Source organism: Merops nubicus, unplaced genomic scaffold (assembly GCF_000691845.1).
Source record: "Merops nubicus isolate BGI_N331 unplaced genomic scaffold, ASM69184v1 scaffold9952, whole genome shotgun sequence".
Classification (NCBI taxonomy): domain Eukaryota; kingdom Metazoa; phylum Chordata; class Aves; order Coraciiformes; family Meropidae; genus Merops; species Merops nubicus.
In genome coordinates, this window is record NW_008594264.1 from 46,050 (window position 1) to 60,458 (window position 14,409).

General features: G+C 36.9%; 1 protein-coding gene across 3 annotated transcripts in view; it reads left to right on the forward strand.

Moving 5' to 3' along the window:
• RBM26 (RNA binding motif protein 26) overlaps positions 1-14,409 on the forward strand; it is a 61,914-nt gene that overhangs the window by 46,043 nt on the left and 1,462 nt on the right. For all 3 annotated transcript variants that reach the window (XM_008935708.1, XM_008935709.1, XM_008935707.1), the window contains 4 exons: positions 3,555-3,659; positions 6,115-6,324; positions 8,516-8,602; positions 12,133-12,246. In XM_008935708.1, the coding sequence (XP_008933956.1) occupies positions 3,555-3,659; positions 6,115-6,324; positions 8,516-8,602; positions 12,133-12,246 (516 nt within the window). The remainder of the gene's footprint in view (positions 1-3,554; positions 3,660-6,114; positions 6,325-8,515; positions 8,603-12,132; positions 12,247-14,409) is intronic.

Genomic DNA, 14,409 nt, shown 5'->3' on the forward strand with positions numbered 1-14,409 from the left:
CAGATCGCCTCCTTCTGCTTCATGTGCTTGGAAATAGTTTCCAAGATTATTTGCTCCTTCATCCTCCAAAGAGTCGTCGTGAGGCTCACCAGCATGTAGTTCCCCAGGTCTCCTTGCCCTTCTTGAAGATCAGAGTGATATTTGGTTTTTCACAGTCCTGAGGAACCTCCCCAGAATGCCATGACCTCCCAAAAGATAACTGAAGTTTTTGCAGTTACATCGGTGAGCTCCCTCGGTACTTAATGGTTGCATCCTATTGGGCCCCAGGGTTTTGTGTATGTCCAGTTTGTTTAAATTGTTTTCCAAGAAAGGTCAGTCTTCTTGCTCCAGGCTTTTCCACTAGTGTTGGGATCTGGAGTTGCTGAAGGCTAATCTTTCCAGTGAAGACTCAGGAGTCTTCTCAGCTGTTCCTGTGTCCGTTTTTGCCAGGGCCCCTTTGGCATTCAGCAGTCACCTCACTTTTCACAGCTCCTCTTGCTGCTGATGGATGTGCAGAAAGAAGCCTTTCTTCTTGTTTCTCACCCCACTTATCTCCCTTTGGCTTTCCAAACCACTGCCTGCGTGATCAGATAGGCTCTCTCTATTCCTTCTGGTCTGACCCTGCTTAGACCTTTTGTAGACCTTGGTTTTGGATTGAAAGTTCGTTACAGTCTCCTTTCTTGCTCCTTCCTTGTTTGTCCAGCCAGGCATCTTGCCACCTTTGCTTTGTTTCCTGCACACTCTGGCACTTAGAGGATGTGATTCTTGAAAATCACCCTGGTTTCATCCACACTCTTCAAACAAGAGGCTTCTTCCAGTTGTCTGAGGAAGGCCTCATCTGCTTTGTTTACCTGATCAGGCAGTTTATGGTATGTACCCATTGCAGCACTACCCAGATAGGTCTGCCATCTTAATCCCGACTCATAAGCTTTTGGCTGGTTCATCACCTGTCCCCAGGCTGTCCCCGTGTGTTCATACTGCAATCCCACATAAAGGGCAACTCCTGCTCCTTCCATCCGGGCTTCTCCTTCCTTACGAAGCTTTGTTTCCATCTGCTGCACCACTCCAGCTGCATGAGTTTTCCTGTGATGTTTCTGTAGTCCCAGTGAGACTGTAGCCCTTTCACTGTGCACAGACATCTAATTCTTCCTCCTCATTTCACGTGTTGTGCCTGTTAGTGTACAGACTCTTGTTTGGGTTGCAAGAGATCATCGAGTCCAGCCGCTTAACCCATCACTGCCAGGTCAAAGGCACTGGAGAGGCACTTGGTTTCCCAGAAAAAGAAGTTAGATCTTACTTGTGAGAGCCTTCTGTAGGCCCTCCCTCATGCATGAGAGTTGATGTGTATGCTTAAGGGGGTCCCCTTTCAACACGGTTTTGTTGATCTTGAGATGTCTTCTGCCCACATCATCCTGAGCTTGGCAACCTGGTTCACCTCTTCCTTGTGCGATTGTTGTTTTAATTTAGTAAAGTGAGGTCATAGGCTAATTTGAATTACAGTTTTAATGAAGATCGATCTTGAGCTGCTTTTCCATTTCCTTTTTAATACAGAAAATGAAGAAACATTTTAAGCAAACTCTTTAATAATAGACAAAATACCTGCACTGTAGAAAAGTTGATTTTATTGATAGCTTTCCTCTCAGGGGGTTGTGCATTGTCTGTGAGCATTGTTTTTTTAACGTTTAAAAGAGAGAGAAAAATCATTATCATCTGACCTTTCTGAAGGTGAGGAATTAACACAGCCTTCAGTTAAAACCTACAACTTTGACAATTTTCTGAAAGATTTTGCTCTATGTTCTCTTACATTTTCTTAGCATTTAAAACCAGGGCAGCTCAGAACACCCTACAGCCTTGAAGATGAGGCCCATGTGACTGTGCTATTATCTTTACCTCTTTTTGTCTTGTTCCAGTTCATGCGGGTTACAAAATCCTCTTCCCCCCTAAGTGTAGAAGCCTTTGCTGCCTCTTGGTTTGTCTTGAAGGGGGTATTTTCTTCTTGAGGCCTGGCCCAGCTCCTCTCTAAAAGAGAAGTCTTCATCTAGAGCACTAGAAATAAACCTCAGAACACTTAAAAAAAACAGTGTCGCTGGCTGCTTTGTGAGTTCTAACTGCCGGTCATTATTGAACCTCAGAAGTGTTGTTCTGCCATGTCACTGATGTGCTGCAGCACAGTGGGGTCTGAGGGAAGTGCTGCTTCCAGTTTAAAAACTTTGAAAGTTACATGGGAGATAATGGACTTTTTACTGTGTTTACTATAGATAATCAGAAAATGAGGCTGAAAGGGGTTTAGGTTGAAGTTGCAAGTTCAATAATCCAGCTTTTTTTTTCTTTTAAAACTTCCAGGGGAAAAAACCACCTTTATCACTCAGTGGTGATACTTGGTTTCCAACTGTCACAACTGCAAAACCTTCATCTGTTGACAGCCAACTTTTGAATATGTTACATGCTGTGGTTTTGAGCCAATGGGTGTAAATATAAAACTGTTTCACAGTCATTTATAGTTTTATTCTTCATTTGTCATGTGACTGGAACATTTTGCGGTTGCTTTTTCCATTAATGAAAATACAGAACAGCTTTTCAGTTGGAACAGAACTTAAATAAAATATTTGTAGTCACATAAAGCTCTTTCCTGCTCCCATACCAGCACATGCACCTCAATGGCTGCGATGAAAATGCCTGAATTTGGGTTTAGAGACACCTTCCAGTTTCATATATATTTTTGAACTTTCTAATTATTTTATTTTTTACAGTACTGTGTGCTGGAAGGCATTTCTGCATGCATCAGAGACCAACCTGTCGTTAGCAGAGGTCTTGCTACTGTGGGGGTTTTGTGGTGGTTTTTTTTGTTTGTTTTGAGATTTTTGGGGTTTGGGTTTTTTTCAACTGTGGTCCGAACATAACTACAGTTTGTGCTTTTTGCATTATGCACTAGTGGTAAACTTAGATGTTTTTTCTCAATACTGATTTGGTATTGACTCATAACTGTATATATATATGTATAAATATAGATTTGGTATTCACTCATAACTGTATTGCTTTTTTTTTGTAGAATGCTTTATCTCATCATCACTACCATATAATTTTGCATTTTGTATTTTGTGTATCTCTAGAAAAAAATTCCATTGGTTTTAGCCTTGTGTGGTAGTCTAAAAGGTTTTGCATCACCAAGCTCAGAAATATATGTTGAACTTTTATCTTGCCAAGAAGAGCCCTAAGTTGTGCTTGGTTTTTGTTTGAAGGTGGAAACCTAGCATAGTAAGCAGTACACCTGCAAAGTTACAGCTGTGAGCTGAACTAATAAGCCACAACTTGCTTAAGTTTAAAATATCACTACAGCTTCTTGTTTTCAAATTTCCTTTCCTTAAGGTTTCTAGGAATCTGTATTGCAGATAGAAGTGCTGTGGCAGAGTTCTACCTTACCTGGAGGCCAGCACTGGCCAGTCTTTTAAGTCTGTCTATTTCTGAAATAGCCTGATGATAAAGAGCCAATAGATTCTTGAGGTTTATCAGAAAATTGTTTCTTCGGCAGAGAATGTGCACTGTGGAACTAATAATTTACCATAACAATTTCTTAGATGCAGAAAGAGTTATTAGATACTGAACTGGATTTATACAAGAAGATGCAAGCTGGGGAGGAAGTTACTGAATTAAGACGAAAATATACAGAGCTACAGCTGGAAGTATGTTTGTCTCTTCTTTTGTAGAAATTAACTTCTAACCAAATATTTTCATATAAATCTGTTAGCTTTTGTATTGTATCATAAACTATTTTTTTCCAGAGTGAAATGTTAAATTGCATCTAGAGGGAGGCATTTAGCAATAATACTTTTCAAAAATGAGTTTGTGAATTCCACTAAGTTAGAGAAATGGTATTGTTTTTAATTTTGGTTGCTAATCCATTTAAATTCTGTAACTATTTAGATGACCTATTTTATAGACATGTGGTAGTAATACTTCCTTGGGAGTGTGGTGTGTTTTGAAATTGTTGCCTGTAGTTGGTGTTGTGTTTGATAAAGAAAAGTTAGAAAAAGCTGCTGATCTTTTATTCTGAAGTGTTAGCTGTCACTTAATGAGATTATCCAAAAAAGGCTGAAGTAACGAAAGTAGTAGTATTACAGCAGTGGTTTCAGGAGAAGGAGGACTTACCAAAGCAAATACAGTGTTTCAGGAACTGTTTTAAAGTATAGAAACATGTTTTTTCTTAAGAACTTGCTTTTAAAAAGACTGTGAAACGTTCATGATTGTGTCTTATTTTGAGAAATTCTGAATGCTATGGGTATTGTTCTGTGTTCTTTTGCACTGTCTTGCTTACCTGATTGTGTAATATCTACTTATTTGCATGATAATCGTATCTCTGTTTACTGTTAAGCAGGCTGCTGTGTTGCTTAAATCCCTCTTAATGAATTTTGGTGTCATGTCTTACGTATAACAACATATGAACACAGTGGACATACGTACGGCTAAGTTGTATTAAAATCTTACTTTACAACTAAGTTGTGATGCAGATTTGGTAATTATGAAAATAGGCTTGTTAATAAGCCAAGCCAGCTGAATAGCGATGACATAACACTTGATGATTAATCATGTTTTATAAGTGTACTGGAGGCTTATTTGTAAATCCTACATTTTAGAAGATAGGTGAGTTGACTGGCCTGTAGATTAGCAGTAGAAGAGTAGGTGCTTATTCAAGATAAAGTTACACCATAGCTGAGGGTGCTAAGCCTACTCCCATCTCTCATGGGGCCTGCCTGTATTTTGAGTTGGAAAAAAAAAGATTGTAGCTCTTTCAGGAAAATAATTTTTGCTAGTAAAATTAATATTCTGAAGCCTTTAGCAAATACTTATCAAAGTACATGGAGTAAAAACAGGGTTGTTAGCAAAACACACGAGTACATTTCAAGGAATGGCATGAACCGTCCCCTGTATAATTTACGAGAGGGACATGGGCTTTTTTCCCTTTGATGTTTCTTTAGTTCTTTGGTATTTCTGCAAGTTCTTTAGAAAAAAACTTTTATTCACACATTGTCTTTGTGACTTCAGCTCCTGTAATATTCATGTGTTGCTTCTGTGGCTCATAACTTGATGTTCTGTTGCAGGTGGCCCTGATTTTACTGTGAGAAAACCCAAACAGTATGCAGTTTGATTGTTGTGGCAGCATAATAAATTTCTGGATTATATGTTTAACATTTAAGAAACCAACACCAAACCCCAAGGATTCTCTTTACAAAAAAACCAAAAAGTGAACTACATACTATTTTAAAATCATCTGAATAATTTCATTAAGAAAGCCATAGCAGACTGACCTGCTGGGTGGTATCGCTGGCATGCTCTGAAGTGGTGCTGTCAAGTGCTTGAGTTGTAAACACTGTAGGATATGTCAGCAACATTGTTATGGTGATTTTATTTAAAATTTGATTCCTACATCAGATCTATTTGTGTTGAAAAGTTTTGAGTTTCAGTCTTGTTATAAACATTGAAATTAAATCCTTGAAAGTGCTTTTTTGAAACTTAAAAATAATTTCAGCAAATTATTTTGAAAATGGCTGACAGAGGTACTGCCATTGACCTTTTGACTTTTCACAGAGTGCATGCCAGTTCTTCAGAAAGGATACACAGGTACTGTGGGAATGGAAGTTAGTGAGAATGTAGAGACAAATTTTTAGCGAATACTTGATCCTTGGAGGTCCTCATTAGAGCCTTTCTTTCATACCTCACAACTCTGTGGCCAAAAGCTATTATGCTGTAAAAGTCCTGGCTAACTTTCAGACACAAGTGAAGCAGTTAGTCACCACATCAAGAAAGATTTGTTAATGAAATTTCCAATGTTGTGCTGCAGTTCCTTTCTCCTATGGGGAATTATCCTCACAGAAAAGAGCTCTTTTGATAATCTACTTTTAATACCTGGTTCTTTTCTTCTGTTTCCATCCTATTTTTGATCTGTTAATAATTAACAGTATTGTCTTTTTAATGTTATTAACACGTTTGTCTTTTCTTATTTTAAGACCTGTCAGCTGTTCTTTCTGAGGCTTGCTCGGGGATGTGTTTTTAGCAAACATCAGAATATGTTTGTTAGTTTTGTCTGCGTATTTAGATATGAATTTTAATACATCCGTGTGTTATGTATAAACATCTTAGGCCGCCAAACGGGGGATTCTGTCTTCAGTTCGCGGTAGAGGGGTTCACGCCAGAGGTCGGGGCGCGTCCCGTAGCAGAGGCAGAGGGCTGCGAGGCCGGGGCCGCGGCAGAGGCGTCCCCGTGCACGCGGTGGTGGACCACCGGCCCAGGGCGCTGGAGATCTCCGCCTTCACAGAGAGCGACAGGGAGGATCTCCTGCCCCACTTCGCGGTATGCGGCAGCCTCGCTCCCCTCTTCCTTGGGCGGGGGACGGGCGCCTCTTGGATGACTTCTTGTCTCTCGGTTCAACTCAGCTGGAAATATTTAACATGATACACCTGTTCGTGAAAAAAGAGGATGCATCCAAAAATGGTGAAACAAAAAGAAATTACACATTGTTTCAACAAAATATAACTGTAACTGCTTAATATACACAAGGCTTGTTTTTTTTTCTTAAGAAAGGAAATTGGGAATATAAAGGAATGACTTAAATTATTTATTTGTTCCACAAGATTTATGTAAAATTATGACATTTTAAAGTATAGAAAGATAAAATAACCTAAGGGATCGTGAGAACAAAAGCTGATTCGGTGCCAAACTTTTAATCCCCAAAGTCTGTTTATCTTTACTGAAATATCTTAGCAAGTGCTTAATGACAATTCTACTGAAAATTTTAAGTGCATTGCCTAGCTTTCTGAATTTAAGAACTGGGGTAAAAATTATGCAACTATATGTAGATCTTGGCAGGGCAGTTGAAGTCTTTTGTCTGTTCATGTCTGTAAGCTTAAGAAGTCAGAGCTTTTTGTACATTTTCCCCCCTGTTTTTAGTCTAAAAAAAAAAGATAAATTGACTTAATTTTTTATTATATTTGCAAATAAAAATTTGCTGAAGTGAGCAATCAACATACATTTATAACTCCCACCCCTAAAGAAAAAAAAGTAATAAAAGGAGATGTGTTTATTTTGAAGAATGAATGCTAAGAATATCTAATGGCATAAATTTTGTGAATCTTTGTCTGCATATTGTCCTCTATTCCTGCTCCTCCCCTGCCCACTTCCCCACTGTCAATATTTAGTTGCAAAAATATTTCGTTCAAAAACCAGTAATTCCAGTAAATTCTACTGCAATCAGTGTACTTAGCTGCCAGACAGGAATTACTATGTAAGCAGTTTTTCAAAGAGCTAACAAGGACCCATCTCTCCTTTAAAAAAACAAACACACACAGACACATATCCCCACCAGTATTATACTGGTTTTTTTTAAGGTGTTGTGTTTCCAGGAGCCCTTTCTCTATATCGATTTATAAACATGTACAGAAATGTACATTATATTTTGTTCTCCTTAGATGTACTGCATCATAACCTATATAGGGGAACAAGAAGGGAACTGTCATACTTGTAAGGGGAACAAGAATACTATCTATAAAGATGAATGACAGACCAAACACCTATACATAACCCCTCTATATGTGTGTTTTTAAGGGGTGAAAGATACTTTCTGTAGAGACTGAGCAATGACTTTACGATTTTCTTCTGTAAAGCTAAGAACATACAACTTTAAAATGAAGCAAAACGATCCACTTGATAAACCATAGGAAGTTTGAGTCCAGTTTCAAGGATGACTATGAAAAAAAAAAAAACCTTCCTTTTAATCTCCAGGATTATATTTTGATTTAGTTTGCCTTATGACTATTGCTCAAGTAATTTTTGCTGGTCACTTTTCGTATTTTTCATGTCATTATCTACTCTTACCAATTGCAAAGAATGTAAAAATGAAGACAAGAATCTGCCATTGTTAAAAGCTTGCTGTGTGGTGTCAGTTTATGGTCATAAATTTTTTCAGAACTTAGCATTTTCGTATGGAGATGCACTGAGCTGTATTTCTGTTGCTGTGACATGATAGCACAGCTCTGCACGGCAGCAGTATGCTCCACCTGTACAGGTGCTCTGAGCATTGCAGCTTACAGTGGTTGCAGCACTGAAGGCAGCAATCCTATAGAGACCATTGCAGGAATAGACAGGTCAGGCTCTTAAGATGCTGAAGTCAAGTTTTGAAACTTTTTCTACAGTGCCAGTGTCTAATAAATCTTTTTTATGGAAGTTTTATAACAGACTAATGGAATCATCTCAAGATCCCTTCTTTTCTGATCAAGTGAGAAGTAGTAGCACCTCTTTTTGTCATAATTTTACTTCATACCTGTATTTTTGCAATCGGGAAATGCAGAGACTACAACACTTTTGTATTTAGAAATGCAAGTAAAAGTAACTATTCCTTGCAAAGACAAATACTCTGAGTGGTATTAAGGCTGTGAAAGGTGCACTCTTCTAATTTTATATTATTTTTGAAGGCATTTTGTTTAGGACATTTTTAGCGTTGGAGAACAATTTCACTAAGCTTTTTTATTTACTTATTTGTTAAAAGCAATATGGTGAAATTGAAGATTGCCAGATAGATGACTCTTCTCTCCATGCGGTGATTACCTTTAAAACAAGAGCAGAAGCTGAAGCTGTGAGTATTGTCTGTGTTGAAAATACTCTGCAACATTTGACTACTTTCTAGTTATGTTCTACTTCTGTATTTGATTTAATGAAATACTGCTAATTACCTTAAAGCATTTTAAAAGAAGTCTGACACAAAAGTTTAATTCTGGAGTAAACAAATCTGTCAGAACAGCATATTACTGAAATACTTAGGAAATGAGGATATTTATAGCAAACTCAAGTACAGGATGTATAAGGGAAATTAAGAGAAACATGAGGGAAATTAAGAGAAACACTTGGGAATTTATTGCTGGATGTCTTAGCTTACCTTTATTCAGCTACCAGATATTTTCACCTGAATACTTGATACTCTGTCTTCCTGAAGTGTCATTGACGTCCTGCAGAGTGAGTCTATGTATTTTGTTTTAGGATCAGTTGGATTTACCTTTGTCTGAAAACCTGTGATAAGAATACATGTGATTTGATGTGATAGATTTTTTTTTTGGGGGGTGGGGCGCGGGAGAAGTGGGGTGTTTTTGGTTTTTAGCGTATTTTCTATAAATTTAGGAAATGACAGAAGTTTTATAATGTAGAGGTAATTTTTGAGAGACTAAAATCCAGAGCAGACATATGTTGTAATTCAGCATTCTTACATACAGATCACTAGGACTTCATATATTTATCTCAGTGGGCCTCCTGCCTTCCTCAGTCCATGGTGTAGGCAGTATGTGAACCTGCACAAGATAATGCACATAGTTGTTCTGCAGATGATTTTGTATTCTTTAAAATCCTTGCATCACTGCTGGAAAGGAGTATCCTGAAAATAACAGGGACTCCAGAAAGAATGGATTCATATGTACGGTATGGTTGTATGGAAAGATTCATTCCATGTGTATGTTTTGCTCAAAGTTTATAATTTTGCACAGAGTTCATTTGGTGGAGTTTACTTGAACAAAGTTTTCATACCTGGCCAGACTCTTCTCTTTTTATATCATTCATCTTGAGACACAAGTGACCTGATCAACAGAAATACTGTTACTTACAGTGCAGATTAAGCCAATGGGGACAATAGTTTTGAACACTTACAGTATCACTATGGTTACATATTTTGAGAAGAAATTTGATGTATGTGGCAAAGATGTTTTATGGAAACAAATTTTGTCTCTGAATCTCTTGGATATAGCAATGATGAGCACTAAATATATGGAGACTGTAATAATTAGGTAAAAAAGGAAGTGTAATTGATGGTACATGGTGTATACTGACTGACAGGGAAAAACAGTACCAGCCAACTGTATTGAAGGAACACAGTTCAACAGCAAACAAAAGTTCTGTGAAGAACAAGAAATGCTCACAGGTAAAAGTGTCATAATTAGTATACTCACAAGTGGAACGAATTAAGATTGGCATTTTAGTTTTCGTGGTTCTTGACACTGGGTACTTATTTTGCAACTTCATATTCTTTGACATTGTAATTTACATAAGAAATACTCTTTAGAGGAAATTCTGCTTTCCTGAAAATAGAATCATAAAGGTTGGAAAAGACCTAAGATCATCCAGTCCAACCATCACTCAGCACTACCATGGCCATTAAACCATCTCCCCAAGTGCCACATTTACACGTTTTTTGAACACCTCCAGAGATGCTGACTCCACCACCTCCCTGGGCAGCAAAAAATAAAAATAGTCCACCCAGAACAATATATGTTTTTATATGGACTGTCCAAGTAATCTTCAATTCTCCGAGGTGGAAGATGATTACAACAAGGATCTTGACAGTGTCTTACTTCATGTTCTTGTTTAGCAGCAAAATACAATTTTTACTGTTGTAACTTGTTTTGCCAAAAAATTGGCATGGAGAATAATTTCATCCTTAGCTAAATTTCTGTGCCCAGAAAGCAAGGAATGGTAGTATTTTAGAACCAAATATAAACCAGCAGAGACAGGAAGCACACAAAAAAGAAGCTAGAGCAGGGAATGAAGAAATGTGTGTTCAAGGGGTGAAGGGAGGTATGTTAGGTGAAAAGGTTGAAGGCAACATTATGTACCACTTTTTTTTTTTCATTGATGCATTTCATTGCATTTAAAAAGCATTGTGTTCTTCTTCAGTCACTTGTAAATAGAATAGGTGGAGTTTTCAAGCTGTAGTCAAGGTGAAGTTCAGAATACGCTGGGGAAATCTAACTGGGTCAGAATTCATGAACAGTGTTTGAGAACTCCATATTCCCGTTAGCATTAAAAGTTTTAACTGTTGAATGACTTCATGTCTACTTGCACCTTCATTTTTAAATTAAAATTTTATGAAAACCGCATTTGATCAACTATAGTAAAATCTGTATTTTCCTTAGGATATTTTTATATATTCAATATATTTCCACTGGAATTTCTGTGTTTACTGCTAAAGCAGACTTTAAGACTGGCAATTGGAGAAGTTGTAGAAGAACATTAAACATTAAAAACCTCTGTTGAGGACAATTGTGATGTAAATGCAGCTAATATTTTACCTTCTTAAATGAAAATAGGCCTGGGCTTTATGACTATATATGTTCTAACCTGGAAGGAAAAGGAGGATTCCCTATTGTAAAGTGTTGCATTTTTATGTAGTAGTAATTTCTTCCAAAGATTACAAGTTGTTTCTGGACCTAAATGTCATATGTAAGTACTTCTAAAAATTCTAGCTGTGTGACATTGTGATGAGACCATGGACAAAACCTCCTGAGCTGCATTTTAATAAGCATAGAATCTTTTAAATTTATCATAAATTTATATGTACAGATTTAAAATTTATACCTGGGGACTTTAATATCACACAATTCATGTTCAGATGTCATTGAACATGTAATTGTTTCTACATTTCACATTATGCTGTGCTTTCAGATTGTCCTATAAATCTTTTGTGACCATGACGGTTATTTCGGAATGTTGCTAACGCTGATTTATGCTCATTCATGTTACTTTAATTTGAACATACTATTTCCAAAGCAGCCACTTAGTGCAGCTGGTACTTAGAAAGGCATGAATATCCCATAAGTTAAAAATTTTTACATTTCAATTACAACAGCTTTACAGGAAGTGGAACGTTTTCCAGTGGATTAAGTTGTAATCACAAAGGGGCTTTTTGTAGTTGTTTGGGGGTTGGGGTTTTCTTTAAATCTGTTGAATCATTTGTATTTGTGGGATGTCTTCCTTCTTCCAGTAAGTTATGCATTAAGTTTTCTGTCCGTCTTTGAAAGGTGAAGAACCCATCGAGATAGTATTAAAAAGCAGGAAGATTTGGTTTAGTATGTTAGGCACATCACCAAATGATTTATGTTTTGACAGGCTTATTTTTTTTCTGAATATATTTTGATCCTTTTCCTGAAAGGATGTGTGAGTTCCATGTGTAGTGAATGAAGTTGTTTTGGTTTAACCTATTAGCAATACTTCAGTATGAACACAGTACAACTTGGATTTTCTTTTGAAAAGTTGGGCTGTTTCTTTCTGACATTTAAATATTACTGAAGTTAATTTTTCCACTGACAAAGAAATGTATAACTAAAACATTTAAACTTCTTCTAGGCTGCAATTCATGGATCTCGTTTTAAAGGACAAGAGTTGAAATTGGCATGGAACAAGCCTGTTGCTAGTATGTCAGCTGTTGAAACAGAAGAAGCTGAACCTGATGAAGAAGAAGTAAGCTTACTTTTTTTTCATTAACTTTTCTTTCTTTAAAATTAAATAATGTAGCTTTTTCAAAGAAAAATTACCTGTTGATTCATCCTCCTATTTTTGAATCTAACTCATATTTACAGATAAATCTACTTTCTGATATAGAAATAGGTTTCTTGTATTCTAGGCTGTTGGAAGTCCAGATGCTTTACTTTTTCTGGCAGAAATGTTTCATACCTTACACAACAAAAGAACTCTAGAGGATATATCTAGCAAATGGAAATGGTGGGGTTTCAAAATGCATGAGAGAGTTTTGAGAGTTTTGTCCACAACATGGTTTTGTACCATCTACTTTAGGCACTAATTTCCTAGGGGCTCAGATTTCAGAATCTTATTTTCCTTTATAGAGATATATGGCTCGGAGGATATGGGTGAAGGAATAACTTTGAGCATTTACTAACTTCACTGGGACATGCAGAGTACCCCTGCTGAGTGTTGGTCTTCATCATGATGCATGAAAGACACATAGCCTTGTCCAAATGACCTTAATTGGTTAATACAGAATAGTGGGGCAACATGTCTCATTTAACTCATTGCACTCAAAAGAATAGTGTTTGTGAATTCTGAAAAGGGAACAAGGAAAGCAGTTTGTTTGTTTGTTTTTTTAATTAGTTTGCTGTCAGTGAACTGTGTATACAGAATTGCTATAGAACAGCTGAAGTAGAAGCACACCTTGACTTATTCACTGATAGTATGGGAAAACTCGGAAAAGGCTGCATGGGACTGTTTTGTGTAGTTCATAAATTGATGGACTCATCTAAAACTTACAGATATAAAAAATTTATGTAAAAAGGGGAAGTAACATTTTTTAAGGAAAATTTCATTATTGGAATGTTTAGCTCCATAGATTATTTTGTTTTCTTTTCCTCTGACCATTTATTCTCCCAACACCCTTTTTTGAGATCTGTTTTTGTTCTTCAACTGTTTTTATTTCTCTCTGGACTGTTTCTGCAGTCATTTCTTGGTTAACTATCCTTGTGGGAAGGGTTACAGGAGTTGGTCTTGGAACAAAATCCCTTACTGTTCACTGGTTTTATATGCTTGCTGAAATCTTTGCAATAGCAAAGTGTAATATAAAAATTAGTTTACATGTGGTTTTATGTCACTAGATTCTTACTTGGCCTAATGTTTACAGATTTTTTGATTTAACATGATTAACGTACTTGTTTCTGAGCCTTTCTTATTTTCAAAGCAAGCCAAATATATGTAGCTCCCCTGTCTTCTTTCTGTAGTGAGATTGGATTTTATCTGGATTTTCTACAATTGAATTAATCCTCCTAACCTTCACCAAATTTCTTTGTACAACGGATTTCTACTAAATAATCTTTTGGAAATTTCCTATTTAGATGCCATTCTTCCCTTCTGTGAACTTTGCATTGCTTCTGGCATTTGGTTAAGTTAGTATTTGAAGTCTAATGTTAAGATCCCTAGGTCCAGGATGGATGAGTTCAAGAACTTCACATTCATGCACTGAAGTTCAACCAGTTGCATAAAAGGAATTTTACATAGTTTTGTGGTTTGAAAATTGGTATTTATGAATAAGGATGGGCTAAGTTCTCATAGTCTTATAGTTCTTATAGGTCTGAATTCCAGTCATTATACAATTCTTTATACATGGAAAACATCTTGAGTTTCTGTGTGCCTGCAAATCAGCATGTTACTTATTTAACTTAATTTTATAGCAGCTATTGTAAACACATCAAAGAGTTTCCTTCCTTTTTCCATGTCTAAACTAGCATTTTAGTTCAGCTAAGGAAATAATATATGAGTAGGCTTAAGATTTAAATGAAACTAAGTCCCGAAGTACCCAAGAATACTGACAGACAGGTCAGGTGTTGACAGAGCTGCTTTTTGAAATGCACTTTCTGCAGGCAAAAGTGGTGAAGACAGCAGTTTCTCTTTCTTGTGAAAGAGCCTACTAGAAAGAGGTGGCTTAGTTCTAGGCTGTCTTCAGCCTGGATCTCTAGATCTCTCCAGAAGGCTCCCTTAACTTCAGAAATGAACCTTCATGCTTACTGTTGAACTGGGAAATGCTGTAGCAAAAGCCCTCCAATTTATGGAACCAGAAGAATAAGCAAGGAGGACCATAACTGCTGTGTAACAGCTGGGGGATTTTACTAGGGAAAG